The sequence below is a fragment of the Miscanthus floridulus genome, chromosome 3 (assembly GCF_019320115.1).
Source record: "Miscanthus floridulus cultivar M001 chromosome 3, ASM1932011v1, whole genome shotgun sequence".
In the NCBI taxonomy this organism is placed as follows: Eukaryota; Viridiplantae; Streptophyta; class Magnoliopsida; order Poales; family Poaceae; genus Miscanthus; species Miscanthus floridulus.
The window spans coordinates 98,879,858-98,900,970 of record NC_089582.1 but is presented as its reverse complement, the minus strand read 5'-3'; the positions used below and the strand labels follow the sequence as shown (position 1 = coordinate 98,900,970).

At 48.4% G+C, this 21,113-nt stretch overlaps 1 protein-coding gene across 1 annotated transcript; it reads left to right on the top strand.

Annotated features, from left to right (window-relative positions):
- The first annotated feature begins 4,486 nt into the window (after positions 1 to 4,486).
- On the top strand, positions 4,487 to 4,867 carry LOC136544105 (uncharacterized mitochondrial protein AtMg00810-like). The gene has a single exon (XM_066536373.1). The coding sequence runs from the start codon at positions 4,487 to 4,489 to the stop codon at positions 4,865 to 4,867; it is 381 nt and encodes a 126-aa protein (XP_066392470.1).
- The last annotated feature ends 16,246 nt before the right edge of the window (positions 4,868 to 21,113 follow it).

The following is a 21,113-nucleotide window of genomic DNA, read 5'->3' as shown; positions in this document are numbered from 1 at the left end:
ATGCATTTGGGCTACAACCAGCATGTTTGATCAGCGTGTGTGCTGTGGAGCAAAAGTATTTTGGTAGCAACCTTTGATGTGGCTGTCTTGGTTTTATTGCAGCAAAGACTATAAATATTATCTAGCTACTGCCATCTAGAATGTAGACTATTAGGAAGTAGTAGCTCATGATGCCTCTGATTTATGACATAGGGAGGTAGTAGCTTCATACTGAGACCAGTATGACTTATCTAGCAACTTAGGTTCTCTGCTGACTTGCAGTTTCATGTATGAGTTAGGTTGGCACACGTTGTCAGATGTATGAATTTTTAGTGATGATGATATATGTATTGAGACATTTGAATACAACATTTATTGTCGTCTTATGGTTGAATGGTTCATCATTGAGCTTATGTGAAAAGGATCGGTTATGAAGTTCAATGAGCTTATCGATATTAAAAATGTAGTTTATGTTAAGTAATCTGCTGCTCCTCTGTGTGAACGCACGACAGGGGGCAGGCACCGAAAATGGCTCCTTGCTGCTGTACTATAGCCGCTACAGACGCAGGCGCCGAAAGGCTCCCCTGCCGCACTAAAGCCACAGCAGAGGACAGGCGCCAAAGTTAGCCCTACTGTCAGTTCTAGTCACTGTAGCAGCATGATAGCCTGATATGTCTGTATACTAGGATTAGATGAATAGAGTTGTATATATAGTTCCCCACTGCAACTCAGTAAAGAGAGCGAGTCCAGTTTTGCCATCTCCTCTACATAGCTCCGGCCAACGCTGGTGCTTGTGCTGTGTGTGTGCTCTGTTCTCCCTTCCTTCTTCTACCTTTTGACATAGTGTGTGGCCGGCAACGCTGGTGAGTGGTCGGCTCACCCGTGCCGGCGATCTAGGGGGGCCAACAAGTGGTATCAGAGCCGTACAAGCGCCGTCGCAGGACTAACCACTGGCGATGATGGACGGTCTGGAGATGGGCAACAGTAGCGGCGCTGCTGTGGCTGCCCAGCCACGATAGGAGGTCGTTGTGCGCACGGTGCTGGAGGTCAGCGGCACCAGTTGGCCGACGCTGACTCGCACCAACTATGGCGAGTGGGCGGTGACCATGAAGGTCAAGCTCAGAGCCTAGCGGCTCTAGAATGTTGTTGACAAGGGCACCTACAACGAAGAAGATGACATGTTAGCGTTGTAGGCTATCGTCGCTGCAGTGTCAGCGGAGTATATGGAGCTGTTGGGGGCGAAAAGCTCTGCTAAGAAGGCGTGGGAGGCCATTGTGGTGATACGTGTCGGTTCTGATCACACAAAGAAGGCGATGGCCCAGCTGCTGAAGTAGGAGTACGCCAACCTCAAGTTCAAGGATGGTGAGGCGGTGGAGGATTTCTCCCTCTGCCTGTAGATGCTCATCAGCAAGCTGAGGAGCCATGGCGTCACCATCGACGAAGAAGAGGCGGTCTCCAAGTACCTCCACTCCGTGCTGGCGAAGTACATCCAGATCACTCTCTCAATAGAGACGATGCTGGACCTGTCCACCCTCACCATTGAGGATGTGACAGGCCATCTGTGGGGCGGTGGACGAGCACATGGAGCAGGCCACAATGTCGAGGGACAGCGGCAAGCTGCTACTGACAAAGGAGGAGTGGGTTGCCCAGAGGAACTCTGGAGAAGCCTCCTCTAGCCACGGTGGCGATGGCAAGCACTGCAGCAAGGCTTCTTCTTCTTCTTCAAAGAAGAAGGTCAACCCCAACGCCTGTCGGCACTGTAGGAAGACGGGCCATTGGGCAAAGGAGTGCCCAAATCGCAAGCAGGAAAAGAAGGTTGAGGCTCATCTAGCACAGGCTAATGATGATGATGAGGCCACTCTCCTGATGGCGACGTTCTATGCACTACACGACGTTGAGGCCATGGAGAAGGGAGAGGTGATGGCAGTGAAAGGGCTTGGGAAGGCTCTGATAGCTGTCTACCTCGATGAACCGCGTGCCCAAGTCCAACTTGGACGTGTGGGTGGCGAGCAGGAGTAGTGGTGGTACCTAGACTCTGGCGCCAACAACCACATGACGGGCTCCAAGGCAGCCTTCTCCGAGCTCAACGACGATGTGACCGGCACGGTGAAGTTCATTGACGGCTCAAGGGTGGTGATCCGAGGGCACAACACCATCATCTTCATGTGCCAGAACAGTGAGCACCGCGCGCTAACGGATATATATTATATCCCGCAGGTGCATTCAAGCATCATCAGCATTGGCGAACTGGATGAGCGCGGCAGTGAGGTATTAATCAAAGACGGTGTCCTTAGGATCAGGGACTGGGACCAGCGCCTTTTTGCCAAGGTGAAGAGGTCCTAGAACCGGCTATACCTGCTCGACTTGAAGGTGGAGCAGCCGGTGTGCCTGGCAGCATGGCACACGGAGGAGCCATGGCTGTGGCATGCTTGGTTTGGCCATCTCAGCTTCGACGTGCTTGGTCGGCTAGAGAAGATGGTCCGAGGGCTGCCCGACATCAAGCACAGAGGCGAGCTATGTGACAGTTGCTTGGCCAGAAAGTAGAGGAGGCTGCCATTCCCAAAGGCAGCCAAGTATCGCACGATGGACGCTCTAGAGCTCGTCCACGGCGATCTCTGTGGGCCAATCACGCCAGCCACAAATGGTGGTCGGTGGTACTTCCTCCTACTCGTGGATGATTACAGTCGCTATATGTGGCTACAACTCCTAACGAGCAAGGACGAGGCGATGGCGGCGATCAAGAAGTTTAAGTCGCACACGAAGGCAAAGAGCGACAAGAAGTTGCAAATGCTGAGGACTGATCGCGGCAGCAAATTCACTTCGGTGGAGATCGCTACGTACTACGCAGATCAGGTTGTGGTGCGATACCACACCATGCCACACTCGCCACAAATAGAATGGTGTGGTGTAGCGATGGAACCAGACGGTGGTCGGCATGGCTCGATCCATGATGAAGGCCAAGGGTATGCCGGCAAGGTTCTGGGGTGAGGCGGTGACCACGGCAGAGTTGATCCTCAACACGCGCCCACCAAGGCCCTAAAGGGTAAGACGTCGTTCAAAGCTTGGTATGGGTGCAAGCTGAGCGTGTCCTTCCTCTAGACATTCGGCTGCTTCGGCCACGTTAGGAAGATGAAGCTAGTCCTCACCAAGCTAGAGGATAGGAGCACACCGATGGTGCTCCTAGGCTACACGGAAGGTACCAAGGCGTATCGGCTTTATGACCCATGCGGAGGCAAGGTGGTTGTCTCGCGCGACGTTGTGTTCGACAAGAAGGCGGCCTAGGACTAGAATAGTCCGAGCACGGGGGAAGCTAGCGGCTTCACCAGCACCTTCATCATCGAGCACTTGGTCATCCATGGTGGTGGAGACACTAAAGAGGAGGTGCCAAGCACTCCAGCAATAGAGCCAAGCACTCCTGGGGTGGTGCCGAGCACTTCAGGAGTGGTGTTGAGCAGTCCTGCAATGGTGTCGACCACTCCAGGACGGGTACTGAACACTCCCATAGCAGAGCCGAGAAGTCTTACAGTGGTGCCGACCACTCTAAGACTGGTGTGGAGCACTCCTGCACTGGTGCCGACCACTCTAGGAGTGGTGATGAGCAATCTAGGAGTAGTGTCGAGCACTGCAGCGGGGGAGCCGGGCACTCTAGGTGTTGTGCCAACCACTCCAATGGAACAGGGAACTCCATCGATGCCGATCGAGTTCGCCTCACCTCCAAACAACATCACTGAGTTCGTGGATGCCTTCCAAGAAGGTGAGGAGGTGCGGTTCCGTAGGCTGGACGATATCATGCGGCACAGGGCCCTCAGGCCTAGCGGGTCGGCTGCTCAATGACCTAGAGCTGCTTCTCATCAGTGCAGAGGAACCACCCAAGTTCGCGCCTTCCGAGCACGATGCAAATTAGTGACGGGCGATGCCGTAGGAGATGAAGGCAATCGAGGAGAACGAGACCTGGGAGCTCGTTGATCCACCTCTAGGATGCCGTCCGATCGGCCTGATGTGGGTGTGCAAGGTCAAGCGGGACGAGTGTGGCACCATTGTTAAGCACAAGGCACGCCTTGTTGCCCGAGGCTTTGTACAACGCGAGGCCATCGACTTCGAGGAAGTCTTTGCGCCGGTAGCACGCATGGAGTCTGTCTGACTGCTACTGGCTTTGGCAACAATGAAGGACTGGCGCGTCCATCACCTGGACGTAAAATCAGTATTCCTCTATGGCGAGCTGGCGGAGACGGTCTTCGTTAGACAACCTCTGGGTTTCGCAGTCAAGGGAGCGGAGCATAGGGTGCTCCGATTGTGCAAGGCGCTCTACAGGCTGCGGCAAGCCCCACGAGCGTGGAGCGCCAAGCTTGACTTCATGCTGGACGAGCTTGGGTTCACACGGTGCGCAACCGAGCACGCGCTCTACACGTGGTGACGGGGGAAGGAGGAGCTTGTCGTCGGCGTGTATGTGGACGACTTGATCGTCACTGGTGCGCGTGCGGAGGACATCGACAGCTTCAAGCGTGAGATGGCGACTTGTTTTCGAAAGAGCAATCTCGGCATGCTCTCCTACTACCTTGGCATCGAGGTGAGACAGGGGAAGGAGGCGCTCATGCTCGGTCAGAGCGCGTATGCCTCGAAGCTGTTGGAGCGGAGCGGCATGACTGAGTACAAGCTGTGCGTGACTTTAATGGAGGAGCGACTGAAGCTAACGAAGGCCAGTAGCATGGCGAAGGTAGATGCAATAATCTACCGGAGCATTGTCGGCGGTCGGCGCAACCTAGTCCACACGAGGTCAGACATTGCGTTCGTCGTGGGCTACGTCAGCCGCTTCATGGAGGATCCCCGAGAGGATCACTGGGCTACGATAAAGTGGCTGCCGCACTACGTCAAGGGGACGGTGGATTAGGGGATCGTCTTCCCCAAGTCCGGCGGAAGTAGGTTGCAGCTCACTGTGTTCAGCGATGCAGACATGGCAGGGGACATAGACGGACGGCAGAGCACTTCTAGCGTGCTGGTTTTCCTCGGGTCGGCTCCAATCTCATGGATGTCGCTGAAACAGAAGGTGGTGGCACTGTCTACGTGCGAGGTAGAGTACGTGGCGGCGACCACAATGGCGTGCCAAGCTATGTGGCTACGCCGACTACTGGGCGAGCTGACCAGTGTGGAAGTTCACCCACCAGCACTGATAGTGGACAACCAGCCCACCATCGCCCTTGCGAAGAATCTGGCTCTCTATGACCAGAACAAGCACATCGACGTCAACAGGGACTATGTCGATGGAGGGAAGATCGTCATCGAGTTCGTTGAAATGGTCAGCAACTCGCGGACGTCCTCACCAAACCGCTCGGCCGTCTTCGGTACATGGAGCTGAAGAAGATAATCGGCATGGAAGGGGTTCTAGGGTTAGCAGCAGGATTAGGGGAAGAATTGTTAAGTAATTTGCTGCTCCCCTGTGTGAACGCACGGTAGAGGGCAGGCGCTGAAAAAGGCTCTCTGCTGCTGCACTGTAGCTGCTGCAGGGGCAGACGCCGAAAGGCTCCCCTGCAGCGCTGTAGCCACAGCAGGGGTAGGCTCCAAAGTCAGCCCTGCTGTCACATCTAGTCACTGTAGCAGCATGGCAGTCTGACATGTCTGTGTACTAGGATTAGATGAGTAGAGTTGTATATATAGTTCTCCACTGTAACTCAGTAAAGAGAGCGAGCTCAGTTTTGCCATCTCCTCTGCAGAGCACCGACCAACGCTGGTGCTTGTGCTGTGTGTGTGCTCTGTTCTCTCTCCCTTCTTCTACCTTTAGCCATAGTGTGTGGTCAGCAATGCTAGTGAGTGGTCGGCTCACCAGTGCGGGAAATGCAGGAGGGCCAATAGTTTACTACAGGAAGCAAGAACATTCCCTGACGGCACCATAGCCGACAAGGAAAGTCTGATTCTTCCTTGATGGGTGTTTAGCTGCAGGGAAAGTTCAAAGCTTCCTTGACGGTCCTGTAACCAACAAGGAAACACTTTTCCTGACCGGAGAGGGAAAACGACACGGAAACTCTCTCCTGACGGTAGTAACCGTTGGGGAATGGCCCCTGACGGTTTTCTGTCAGGGAATGTCTACTTTCCATCACGTTTGTTTCCTGATGGGTTATCCCTGACGGTAACCGTCACGGAAAGTCTACGGTTTTAGGTATTTTCCCTGACGGTTTCCTCGGTCACGCAAAAAAAATTGCCGGGGTAGTGAGGTATCAAGCCTTAGAAAGCATTGTACTATCACGTCTTTATGTCCGTCCTTTTTTTAGAGGGCGAGTACAGGAACCGAGGGAGCAGCTTCAGCATTTTCTTTTCTCTATATCCGATTGGCCAACTGAGTCCAAACTTTCTGATAAAATAATTTTCGGTCAAAGTCTCGTTACCCGGCCTGAGCGAAATTATTCAGAGAGAGAGAGAGAGAGAGAGGAATATGAAGCAGACGCTCCGCATGACATTGCCAACAGATGCGAGCACACACATTTCGGACACGTGCTCAAATGCCGCGAAAGGCAAGGAACTAACTAGCAGTACGAATAGTGTGAATGGCGTTTAAAGATGACGAAGTAGTGTTTGTGTCGCACGCAGCCCCACCCCAGAAAGATAAGTGAAGCGGACAAGCGGTTGCCTATCTTCTATCTATTCGCACTCGTTTATAGTGCCATGCTTCATTTGCGTTATAACTCGTGAGTTTTCGAAAAGTCTAGAAAACGAGGTCGTCCGAGCCACCCAGTCACCCAGAGGCAGGGGAGATTTCGCCCCCTTACTTGCTGACATGATTTCGTCATGGCGAAATCATACGACCCACTTGCAAACGCAATTACAAAAGAAACATTGGTGACGAAAGGGCGTCCTCCCGCCCCCTCGTACAGGTTTGCGTCGTAAAAGGTCTTATTGGTGTCTTGTCATTTCGCCAGCCCGAGCGCCAACGACAGCCGGGACGTAGTTTAGCAAGTGTGAAATGATATCGCCATTTCGCCAGTGCAAAATGACGGCGTGGGTTAACCTACTGCCCTGCCAGGACGAAGCGACAATAAAGACCGCCGCGCCGTTCCGATCGTGCGAAATGTCGCCAAAAGCTGACTAGCTCGTTAGTGCCAACGACATCAATTTTCTTTCGGTGTTTCGTTTCCATGCAGTCTCCTTTCCTCTGAAGGGTTCCGAACATCTCGCCAAGGTTCTCACAGGCCCAGCAAAGAATCTCTCGCCAGAAAACTTGCAGCGTGACAGCTGTTTCGAACTGAACTCCAGATAGATGAATCACTTTCTTCTTTTCGCAAAAAAACGAAGTGCAATACTTCTATGTCCTATCAGTTTCGAGCTAGTACTCCGGCAAGCGCCGCATCATTTCGGCCAAGCCACGACAACCTCACAAGGAAGTCGACTCCTATCACCAGCCTAACCTTTTCGCAGGTTCGAAGCGAACTTTGTAATCTTTCTCAGTTTGCACACATAAGTCACCAGCTAATTCCGCAATGAAAAGCCAGCCAATCAGTTTGACCAAGATAAGTAACCTTTTCGTCCAATCAATCTTTTGTGCAGAAATAAATAAACACCTCTTTCATAAGCACAAAGCGAAAGTTATTCCATGGACTTTAATTGTGCAATTTAGTCTGCTTCACTAACACCTTATTTCGCAGCTTCCCTCGCCCTGTGTTGCTTTTATATTACGTCTGTGCATATGTCTCTTGTTTCGCATGTATGACAGACAGACATCAGAATTACCAATGGAGTATTCACGCATAGCAGTGATGGGTAGTAAAGGAGTATCCGTGCACGTCGGAGAAGGGTATCCATCCATGCAGTATTCGGAAATGGCAAATTAACGTGCATTCGCACACGACGGCAAGGACAATCCGGCCGGTTCTCTCAAGCCTGATTCTCGAAAGCTTCAGTCCGGTGATGGGCTTGCGAAGAGAATTTCGTATCACTGCTCACGCCCAGAAAAGTCATAGACACAACCTTTCGCTCGATGAAGTATAAGGAGAGAGAGAGTGCATCGCTCTAAGTAGCTTGTTGCCATTCGCTGTTCGCTCCGCTTTAAGGGTTTTCAAATCATTAGCTAACCACTGATAGCCCACGGGATCACCGGCTCAAGTTAGTGAATCACTCATCAGTCTTGTCGAACACCCATCAGTGTTGCCGAGCACCTACTAGCTAAGCCGACTACGAACAAGCATTGTCCGTCCCCACACACTATGGCTAGAGGTTTAAGAAGAGGGAGAACAGAGCATACGCACAAAGTACAAGACACCAGCGTTGGGCGAAGCCCTATATGGGAGATGGTAAATCTAAACTCTATTTACTGAGTTGCCGTGGTAGTCTATTTATACAACTATATACTTCTAGTCCTAGTACAGCGCACATGCTGCAACTGTAATTAGATAACACAGCAGGACTGAGTTCTGCGCCTGTCCCTGCATGTGGCTACAGTGCGGCAGGTGAGCCGTTCGGCGTCTACCTCTACAGCGGCTACAGTACCACAGCAGGGGCCCACTTCGGCGCCGCCTTCTCTTGCTGTGTGTTCACACAAGGAAGCACTAAATTATCTAACAATTCTTCCTCTAATCCTTCTGCTATCCCTTCTACCCCTCCATGCCGATTATCTCCTTCAGCTCCGTGAGTCGAAGACGTCCGAGTGGCTTGGTGAGGACGCCGCGAGTTTCCGGACCAGTTTCGACGAACTCAATGACGATCTGCCCTCCATTGACACAATCTCTGAGGAAGTAGAACTTCATGTCGATGTGTTTGCTCCGGCCGTGCAGAACAGGATTCTTCGCGAGGGCGATGGCGGGCTGGTTGTCCACCATCAGTGCTGGTAGGTGAGCTTTCGCACCGGTCAACTCACCTAGCAGCTGGTGTAGCCACACAACTTGGCACGCTGCTGTGGCCGCCGCTACATACTCTGCCTCGCACGTAGATAGAGCCACCACCTTCTGTTTCAGCGATAGCCATGAAATTGGGGCCGACTCGAGGAAGACGAGCACGCCAGAGGTGCTCCGTCGTCCGTCGATGTCCTCCGCCATGTCTGCATCGCTAAACACAGTGAGCTGCAGCCTACTCTCGCTGGTCTTGGGAAAGATGATCCATTGATCCACCGTCCCCTTGACTTAGCGTAGTAGCCGCTTCACTATAGCCTAGTGATCCTCTCTGGGATCCTTCATGAAGCGACTGATGTAGCCTACGGCAAATGCAATGTCCGGCCTCGTGTGGACTAGGTAGCGCAGACCGCCGACGATGCTCCGGTAGAGTGTTGCATCTACCTTCTCTACGGTGCTGGCCTTCGTCAGTTTCAGCTGCTCCTCCATCGGAGTCACGCATGGCTTGCACTCAGATATGCCGCTCCGCTCCAACAGTTTGGAGGCATACACGCTCTGACCGAGCATGAGTTCCTCCTTCCCAGTCTCACCTCGATGCTGAGGTAGTTGGAGAGTGCGCCGAGATCGCTCATTCGAAAACGAGCCACCATCTTGCGCTTGAAGCTATTGATGTCCTCCGAGCGCACGCCGGTGATGATCAGGTCGTTGACATACACACCGATGACGAGCTCCTCCTTCCCTCCATCGCCGCGTGTAGAGCGTGTGCTCAGTTGCGCACCACTAAAACCCAAGCTCGCCCAGCGTGGCGTCAAGCTTGGCGTTCCATGCTCGTGGGGCCTGCCACAGCCTGTAGAGCGCCTTGCGTAGTCGGAGCACCCTGTGCTCCTCTCCCTTGACGGCGAAACCTAGAGGTTGCCTAACGAAGACCGTCTCCGCCAGCTCACCATTGAGGAAGGCCGATTTAACATCCAAGTGATGGACACGCCAGTCCTTTGCTGCTGCCAAGGCTAGTAGCAAACGAACGGACTCCATACGCGCTACTGACGCAAAGACTTCCTCGAAGTCGATGCCCTCGCGCTGAACACAATGGTGCCGAGCTCATCCCGCTTGACCTTGTACACCCACTTTAAGCTGATCGGACGGCATCCTAGAGGTGGATCGATGAGCTGCCATGTCTCGTTTTCCTCGATCGCATTCATCTCTTCCAGCATCGCCCGTCGCCAGTTTCTGTCATGCTCGGCCAGCGCGAACGTGGGTGGTTTCTCTGCGCTGACGAGCAGCAGCTCTTGATCATTGAGCAGCCGACCATCCAAGCCTGAGGGCCTTGTGCCGCTGATGATGTCATCCAGCCTGCGGAACCGGACCTCCTCACCTTCATGGAAGGCATCCATGAACTCAGTGATGTCACTTGGAGGTGAGATGAACTCAATCAGTGTTGATGGAGTTCCCTATTCCGCTAGAGTGCTCAGCACAGCACCTTGGGTGCTCGGCTCCCTAGTTACAGTGCTCAGCACTACTTCTAGACAGCTCGTCATTACTCCTGCAGTGCTCGGCACCACTGTTGGAGTGCTTAGCCTCAGTCTTTGAGTGGTCGGCACCACTGCAAGACCTCTTGGCTCCACCACGGGAGTGCTCGGCACCCGTCCTGGAGTAATCGCCACCACTGCAGAACCTCCCAGCACCACTCCTGGCGTGCTCGGCATCCCTCTCGGAGTGCTCGGCACTCCTCCTAGAGTGCTCGACATCCCTCCCAAAGTGCTCGGCACTACCCCAGGAGTGCTCGGCACCCTTTTCGGTGTGCTCGGCACATCTTCCCCAGCGTCTCCACCATCGTGGATGACCAGGTACTCGACGACGAAGGTGCTGGTGAAGCCACCAGCTTCCCCGTGCTCGGACTGCTCCAGCCCCAAGCCGCCTTCTCGTTGAACATGACGTTACGCGAGACAAGCACCTAGTCTCCACATGGGTCGTAGAGCCGGTATGCCTTGGTACCCTCCGCATAGCCTAGGAACACCATCGGTGTGCTCTTGTCCTCTAGCTTGGTGAGGTTCGGCTTCGTCTTCCTAATGTGGCCGATGCAGCCAAATGTCCAGAGGAAGGGCACGCTCGGCTTGCGCCCATACCAAGCTTCGAATGACATCTTTTCCGTTAGGGCTTTGGTCGGAGCACGGTTTAGGATGAACACCGCCGTGGTCACTGCCTCACCTTAGAACCTTGTCGGCGTGCCTTTGGCCTTCATCATGGATCGAGCCATGCCGACCACCGTCTGGTTCCGCCTCTCCACCACACCATTTTGTTGTGGCAAGTACGACGTGGTGTGGTGTCGCACCACACCCCGATCCGCGCAGTACGCAGCGAACTCCACTGAAGTGAATTCACCGTTGTGGTCAATCCTCAGCACACGGAGCTTCTTGCCTCTCTCGGCCTCCACGCGCATCTTGAACTTCTTGATCACCGCCGCTACTTTGTCCTTGCTCATCAGGAGTTTCAACCACATGTAGCGACTACAATCATCCATGAGCAGGAGGAAGTACCGCCAACCACAATTTGTAGCTGGCGTGATCAGCCGGCAGAGGTCACCGTGGACGAGCTCGAGAGCATCCTTCGCGCGATACTTGGCCGCCTTTGGGAATAGTAGCCTCCTCTACTTCCCGGCCAGGCAGCTGCCACACAGCTCACCTCCGTGTTTGATGTGGGGTAGTCCTCAGACCATCTTCTCCAGCTGACCAAGCGCGTCGAAGCTGAGATGTCCAAACCGGGCATACCACATCCATGGTTCCTCGGTGTGCCTTGCCGCTAGGCACACCGGCTGCTCTACCTTTAGGTCGAGTAGGTACAACTTGTTCAGGGACCTCTTCACCATGGCAAGAAGTCGCTACTCCTGGTCCCAGATCCTAAGGACTCCCTCCATGATCAGTACCTCGCTACTGCGCTCATCCAGCTGACCAATGTTGATGATGCTAGAATGCAACTGTGGGATGTAATATACATCCCGTTAGCGCATGGTGCTCCCCGTTCTGGCCCCTACAGATGATGGTGTCGCGCCCTTGGATTGCCACCCATGAGCCATCACCAAACTTCACCATATCGGTAACATCATTGTCGAGCTCAGAGAAGGATGCCTCAAAGCCCGTCATGTGGTTGCTGGTACCAGAGTCCAGGTACCATCGCTGCTCTGGTCGGCGCCCACACGTTCGAGGTGGACTTGGGCACGTGGTTCATCAAGGTTGACAGCCTTTAGGGCCTTCCCAGGTCCTTCCACCGTCGTCACCTCTTCCTTATCCTCGGCCTCCACATCGTGTAGTGCACAGAACATCGCTATCAGAATAGTGGCCTCATCATCATCATAAGCTTGTGCTAGATGAGCCTCAGCCTTCTTCGCCTGCTTGCGATTTAGGCACTCCTGTGCCCAATGGCCCGTCTTCCCTGTGGCAGAACCTCCTAAGTTATAGGGCCCACATGCACCTGTCACTGTCCGACGACCTTTGACATTTTATGCATATGTTTCCATTAACTTAAAAAGACTGTCGGGTGTCCTCGGGGAACCCCGAATCATCCACGATTTCCGAGCAGGATCACGTTATAGAGTCATTGCAGTATTACAACATTTATTCAAGTATCAATACCAGAGTAAAAACAGCAGAAGTATTATGATAGCATAATTTACAAACCAGTTGTTTCAAACCTTACAAACTAAGTTTGATAATTATTACAAACCATAGTAGTAGTGGAGCGACATAATTAATATATACATAACACACAAAATAAACATCCTGCCCAAGAATCACACATTTTACTTCTCATCGTCAGAACGAATGATAGTCATGCAGCACGATCCAAAACAGATCTGCTCATGAGGCTCACCTGCAACAAGGGCTCAACGAACCCTGAGTACAAAAGTACTCAACAAGACTTAACCGAAACAAAATTGAGAAGACTCAGGAATGCAGGCTCAGGGATTCAAGGTATAGCTTTAACAATAATCAAAGTTCTTTTGCGTAAAAGCTCTTTAACAAAATTCTTCATATAGAAAACTTCATAAAAACATATACAAAGCTGACTTGATCCATGTTGAGATCATGAAACTTCATATCCAACACCTTCACAAGCCTTATTCGAGTTCCAGTTATTAATACTACGATGATGAACAGAGAAGTGAGTCTCCATAACCGAGGAGCAACGACGATTCGAACCGATTAAAACCCAGCTGGGGATTCCAGACCACACGATATATGCAGGTCCCTGACCTACATATACCAACCTACCCTCGGATCCTCTAAACAAGAACGAGTCCGCGCCACCCAAGAATACAGTACTCCACCAATCCAGCCCATTGCCACTTGGGTACATGCTATTCCCGCCATCTCTCCACTCCCAGTGCGCGAGTAGCCATTCTCGTAATAGAATCGCCAAGTTCAGGCTTACCAGAGTATGTGGTTAGTACTACAAAGTCTCACCACACACAGTTCAACAACGGACGTGCCTTAATCGACCCAGGCGGAAAGAACCCGCTCACAAGACCTCCATGTCTTGTGGCTCACACACACCGAGTCCACCCGGTCTAGATTTATTACTCCACATGCTCATATTTCATGATAACATAAGTAACCAAAGATCCATTTAAAACCCGCAGGTGATAGGTAATCACCTGGCTAAACATGACTAAGCATATCTAGTCATTTTCGAATTAAAACTGGTAACAAGGTAGATATGGAAAAACAAGGTTGGTAATGCACCAATTAGGTTTCCACTTAACTCCTAATCACTTAATGCAGTAACGGAAAGCAAAAGCGAATTTAATTTGTAAAACACAAGGTAGGGTTGTATGCATCCGGGGCTTGCCTTCGTTGATGGAAAAGTCTGGCTCCTGCGACGTTACACAAGTATTCGATCCCACCTCAACAGACGGATTAACCTCCTCCACAACTTGATTAACTACCACGTGCTCACCTTCATTCACTACACGTAGTAACATTGCCATGTTTAACATGATGCGAGATACAAAATATGATGCTCGATGATGGATGCCAATTAACAACTAATTAAACATATTCATAAAACTTATTTCAATTGAACTTAATTTTTTTTTTGTAAAAGTTCATCACATGATAACTAAGTGGCAAAACAATTTTCATAATTTTTGGATAATTAATTAAGCCTAGAAAAATAATGAAAACTCATTTATTAATTAATTGAGCAATTTTTATCACATTCAAAAATGACTGAAAAGTAACATTTAATATTTTTCCTAAATAATATACATCACAGAGAGGTCACACAAAAATTTTCATAATTTTTGGAGCTCAAAATAAATCTACACAAAAATAACAAATTACAGCACTATTCAATCATTTCTGAAAAAGGAAAAATTCCATTTTGAACTCACCCGCTCACACAAACAACTCGGAAAGAACCAGGAGTCACACAAACAACTCGGAAAAAGAACCTAGAGCTCACACAAATAACTCGGAAAAAGAACCTGGAGCTCACACAAACAACTCGGAAAAAGAACCTAGAGCTCACAAAAACTACTCGGAAAAGAACCTGGAGCTCACAAAAACTACTCGGAAAAGAACCTGGAGCTCACAAAAACTACTCGGAAAAGAACCTGGAGCTCACAAAAACAACTCGGAAAAAGAACCTAGAGCTCACACAAACAACTCGGAAAAGAACCTGGAGCTCACAAAAACAACTCGGAAAAGAACCTGGAGCTCACAAAAACTACTCGGAAAAGAACCTAGAGCTCACAAAAACAACTCGGAAAAAGAACCTAGAGCTCACACAAACAACTCGGAAAAGAACCTGGAGCTCACAAAAACAACTCGGAAAAGAACCTGGAGCTCACAAAAACAACTCGGAAAAGAACCTAGAGCTCACACAAACAACTCGGAAAAGAACCTGGAGCTCACAAAAACAACTCGGAAAAGAACCTGGAGCTCACAAAAACAACTCGGAAAAGAACCTGGAGCTCACCCCGAACGCACTGGAGCATAAAGCTGGATCAAAAGAGCAATGGATGAGTGGTTCGACGTGCACATGAAGCACCAGTAGCTCACCCTAAACTCGATGGAGCAAAGAACAGGGCTGGAGAAGCAACGGTGAAGCAGGTCGACGATCCGAGCAACCACGGCGGAGCAAAACGTCGACGGTGGCAGTGCTCCGGCGACTGCGGTGGACAAAACTACCAAGCAACAAGGTATTAAGCACCACGGCATCAAGGCAAAGCTGGAGCTACGCCGAGCAAGGACAAATACGCACCGGAGAGCTCTGGCCACGGCGACACGCTCACGACGGCGGTGCTGCCGGCCGTGAGGAAGAAGAGCAACGAACGGGGGTTCCCGGCGAAATCAAGTGACCAAAACTGGCTGGCTGGGTGCGCAAGGATCAGGCAAAGCTAGGACAGGCTTTGCTGGGACGGCAACGGCGCTGAATCGACGGTGAAAGCTCGACAGAGCAGCGGCGATGGCGACGGGAGAAAACAGAGGAGAAGGAAAAACGAAGAACGACGACTGCACAGGCTTTATAGGACGGCCAGGAAGCAAAGAGAAGCCACGCAGGGGCCTTTCCCATGCCAGCGCAAAGCCAAGGGCGGCCACAGTCGCGTCTGGAAGCAGAAGGAAGATCGTAGGCGGTGAGTTGGCTTCCGCGGTTACTGTTCATCAGAATTACCAAACTGCCATTCTATTTAAAAATCCAAATTACTCCCAAATTTATGTAACAACTCAAAAATCTCCAAAAATAAAAGTTGTTCCAAATTTAAAGTTCTACAACTTTGCTTTTATAACCATACCCAAATTCGGTCTACATTTTGAAATGCAAATTTGAATTCGAAAAGGGAACATTTAAAGAATCTCGCCTTTTCAAATTACTTCAAATTTTTCTAAACAACTTTGAAAACTCCAAAAACAAACTTTGTATAACTTGACAAGCTCTACACTTTTGCTTTTAGGCCCAACCCCAAAATATGCTTAGATTTTGAAATGAGTTTTTCAGGGTAGGCTTTAAATACTGAAAAATCAAGGTTTTCTTGAAAATTCAAAATCCAAACCAAATTTTTAACTCAATTCAAACCATACAAGGCAACACTCATAACATAAATGTAGACTTGTTTTAGTGAATGCATATCAAAGTTTTCCATATAACCAAATGCTTTGCAATGCATATGATGACATGTCCTGTTTTAGTATTTAAACACCCGAGGTGTTACAATCCTTCCCCCTAAAAGAAATCTCGTCCCGAGATTCAAAGTCATAGGGTAAGTAATGGAAAAGGAAATGTGTCAGTCCAAAAATATCCAAAATCTGTTCATAAAACAGCTGAGGTTCCTTTACAAACTTGGTTGGTAACAACATAGTACACTAACATTATTCTATATTGCCGCAAGAAACTCTGGAAATTTTTCTAACAAGTAATCTTCGGATTCCCAAGTAGCTTCTTCTTCTGAATGTTGATTCCATTGTATTTTGTAGAACTTGATTGTCCGTCTTCGAGTAACACGATCTTTCTGATCTAACACTTGGATAGGATATTCGGAATAAGTTAAATCCGGTTCTAGTTCCACTCCTTCAACTTCAACATTCTGTTCAGGCACTCGGAGACACTTTTTCAATTGAGAAACATGGAAGACATCATGCACAGCTGCGAGATGTTCAGGTAATTTCAAGTGATATGCCACTTTTCCATACCTCTTCAAAATTTGATATGGTCCAATGTATCGGGGTGCCAACTTTCCTTTAACACCAAAACGGTTAACTCCCTTCATTGGTGATACTTTCAGATAGACAAAATCTCCTTTGTTGAATACCAATGGTCTCCGCCGTCTATCCGCATAACTCTTTTGGCGGGACTGAGCTATCTTTAGATTACTCTGTATTTGCCTAACCTTGTCTTCTGTTTCTTTCACAAGGTCAACTCCAAAGAATCTTCTCTCTCCCGGCTCAGACCAACTCAATGATGTTTTGCATCTACGACCATAGAGTGCTTCAAATGGAGCCATTCTAATGCTTTCACAGTTCCTGTGTGCGGTGGTGAGACGCCTTAATTGATCCTGTAATTCTCCTACCTGTATAGCATCCAAAGCCCTATCTCTAGTAGCTTGTGCTAATTCTGCAGAAATTCTCTATATCTCCGCCTGGGGATCAGGCCTAGAGCTGCTACTACTAGCACCGTCATTCCTAGGGGCAAGTTGGTGATGAGGAACTCCTTTGGGTCCAATGGACTTACAGGGCGTCATCTTGGTACGAGCCATACTGTAGGAAGCTAATTTAATCCAAGTAAGACCACTTGATCAAAGTCTAAAGAGCAGCTATGATGGATTACATTACTTAAACCAGACTCACTACTCAACTCTAGACTCAGAGGTGAAGGAAGTAACGAGTGAATTAATAATGATGCATGAATCGTTCTTACGAACAAAATCATCAAAGCTTATAATGCACATAAACAACATTTATTTTTATATAGGGCATAGTAATATTACTACTCCACCACACAAAACCTTTTTAATCAAATAAGGAATGGTGAGAAAGAAATAAGATAAGTCAGAAGCAATTTGGACCAAATTAGCAAGTTAAATTTAGTCATCCCAAATCATTTTGAAGTTTTTGTAAATCAATACAACAAAAACCTTGTAACGATCGCTCTGATACCATTCTATGGCAGAACCTCCTAAGTTATAGGGCCCACATGCACCTATCACTGTCCGACGACCTTTGACATTTTATGCATATGTTTCCATTAACTTAAAAAGACTGTCGGGTGTCCTCGGGGAACCCCGAATCATCCACGATTGCTGAGCAGGATCACGTTACAGAGTCATTGCAGTATTACAACATTTATTCAAGTATCAATACCAGAGTAAAAACAGCGGAAGTCTTACGATAGCATAGTTTACAAACCAGTTGTTTCAAACCTTACAAACTAAGTTTGATAATTATTACAAACCATAGTAGTAGTGGAGCGGCATAATTAATATATACATAACACACAAAATAAACATCCTGCCCAAGGATCACACATTTTACTTCTCATCGTCAGAACGAACGATAGTCATGTAGCACGATCCAAAACAGATCTGCTCATGAGGCTCACCTGCAACAAGGGGTCAACGAACCCTGAGTACAAAAGTACTCAACAAGACTTAACCAAAACAAAATTGAGAAGACTCAGGAATGCAGACTCAGGGATTCAAGGTATAGCTTTAACAATAATCAAAGTTCTTTTGCGTAAAAGTTCTTTAACAAAATTCTTCATATAGAAAACTTCATAAAAACATATACAAAGCTGACATGATCCATGTTGAGATCATGAAACTTCATATCCAACACCTTCACAAGCCTTATTCAAGTTCCAGTTATTAATACTACGATGATGAACAGAGAAGTGAGTCTCCATAACCAAGGAGCAATGACGATTCGAACCGATTAAAACCCAGCTGGGGATTCCAGACCACACGATATATGCAGGTCCCTGACCTACATATACCAACCTACCCTCGGATCCTCTAAACAAGAACGGGTCCGCGCCACCCGAGAATACAGTACTCCACCAATCCAGCCCATTGCCACGTGGGTACATGCTATTCCCGCCATCTCTCCACTCCCAGTGCGCGAGTAGCCATTCTCGTAATAGAATCGCCAAGTTCAGGCTTACCAGAGTATGTGGTTAGTACTACAAAGTCTCACCGCACACAGTTCAACAACGGACGTGCCTTAATCGACCCAGGCGGAAAGAACCCGCTCACAAGACCTCCATGTCTTGTGGCTCACACACACTGAGTCCACCCGGTCTAGATTTATTACTCCACATGCTCATATTTCATGATAACATAAGTAACCAAAGATCCATTTAAAACCCGCAGGTGATAGGTAATCACCTGGCTAAACATGACTAAGCATATCTAGTCATTTTCGAATTAAAACTGGTAACAAGGTAGATATGGAAAAACAAGGTTGGTAATGCACCAATTAGGTTTCCACTTAACTCCTAATCACTTAATGCAGTAACGGAAAGCAAAAGCGAATTTAATTTGTAAAACACAAGGTAGGGTTGTATGCATCCGGGGCTTGTCTTCGTTGATGGAAAAGTCTGGCTCCTGCGACGTTACACAAGTATTCGATCCCACCTCAACAGACGGATTAACCTCCTCCACAACTTGATTAACTACCACGTGCTCACCTTCATTCACTACACGTAGTAACATTGCCATGTTTAACATGATGCGAGATACAAAATATGATGCTCGATGATGGATGCCAATTAACAACTAATTAAACATATTCATAAAACTTATTTCAATTGAACTTAATTTTTTTTTTTGTAAAAGTTCATCACATGATAACTAAGTGGCAAAACAATTTTCATAATTTTTGGATAATTAATTAAGCCTAGAAAAATCATGAAAACTCATTTATTAATTAATTGAGCAATTTTTATCACATTCAAAAATGACTGAAAAGTAACATTTAATATTTTTCCTAAATAATATACATCACAGAGAGGTCACACAAAAATTTTCATAATTTTTGGAGCTCAAAATAAATCTACACAAAAATAACAAATTACAGCACTATTCAATCATTTCTGAAAAAGGAAAAATTCCATTTTGAACTCACCCGCTCACACAAACAACTCGGAAAGAACCAGGAGTCACACAAACAACTCGGAAAAAGAACCTAGAGCTCACACAAACAACTCGGAAAAAGAACCTGGAGCTCACACAAACAACTCGGAAAAAGAACCTAGAGCTCACAAAAACTACTCGGAAAAGAACCTGGAGCTCACAAAAACTACTTGGAAAAGAACCTGGAGCTCACAAAAACTACTCGGAAAAGAACCTGGAGCTCACAAAAACAACTCGGAAAAAGAACCTAGAGCTCACACAAACAACTCGGAAAAGAACCTGGAGCTCACAAAAACAACTCGGAAAAGAACCTGGAGCTCACAAAAACTACTCGGAAAAGAACCTGGAGCTCACAAAAACAACTCGGAAAAAGAACCTAGAGCTCACACAAACAACTCGGAAAAGAACCTAGAGCTCACAAAAACAACTCGGAAAAGAACCTGGAGCTCACAAAAACAACTCGGAAAAGAACCTAGAGCTCACACAAACAACTCGGAAAAGAACCTGGAGCTCACAAAAACAACTCGGAAAAGAACCTGGAGCTCACAAAAACAACTCGGAAAAGAACCTGGAGCTCACCCCGAACGCACTGGAGCATAAAGCTGGATCAAAAGAGCAATGGATGAGTGGTTCGACGTGCACATGAAGCACCAGTAGCTCACCCTAAACTCGATGGAGCAAAGAACAGGGCTGGAGAAGCAACGGTGAAGTAGGTCGACGATCCGAGCAACCACGGCGGAGCAAAACGTCGACGGTGGCGGTGTTTCGGCGACTGCGGTGGACAAAACTACCAAGCAACAAGGTATTAAGCACCACGGCATCAAGGCAAAGCTGGAGCTACGCCGAGCAAGGACAAATACGCACCGGAGAGCTCTGGCCACGGCGACACGCTCACGACGGCAGTGCTGCCGGCCGTGAGGAAGAAGAGCAACGAACGGGGGTTCCCGGCGAAATCAAGTGACCAAAACTGGCTGGCTGGGTGCGCAAGGATCAGGCAAAGCTAGGACAGGCTTTGCTGGGACGGCAACGGCGCTGAATCGACGGTGAAAGCTCGACAGAGCAGCGGCGATGGCGACGGGAGAAAACAGAGGAGAAGGAAAAACGAAGAACGACGACTGCACAGGCTTTATAGGACGGCCAGGAAGCAAAGAGAAGCCACGCAGGGGCCTTTCCCATGCCAGCGCAAAGCCAAGGGCGGCCACAGTCGCGTCTGGAAGCAGAAGGAAGATCGTAGGCGGTGAGTTGGCTTCCGCGGTTACTGTTCATCAGAATTATCAAACTGCCATTCTATTTAAAAATCCAAATTACTCCCAAATTTATGTAACAACTCAAAAATCTCCAAAAATAAAAGTTGTTCCAAATTTAAAGTTCTACAACTTTGCTTTTATAACCATACCCAAATTCGGTCTACATTTTGAAATGCAAATTTGAATTCGAAAAGGGAACATTTAAAGAATCTCGCCTTTTCAAATTACTTCAAATTTTTCTAAACAACTTTGAAAACTCCAAAAACAAACTTTGTATAACTTGACAAGCTCTACACTTTTGCTTTTAGGCCCAACCCCAAAATATGCTTAGATTTTGAAATGAGTTTTTCAGGGTAGGCTTTAAATACTGAAAAATCAAGGTTTTCTTGAAAATTCAAAATCCAAACCAAATTTTTAACTCAATTCAAACCATACAAGGCAACACTCATAACATAA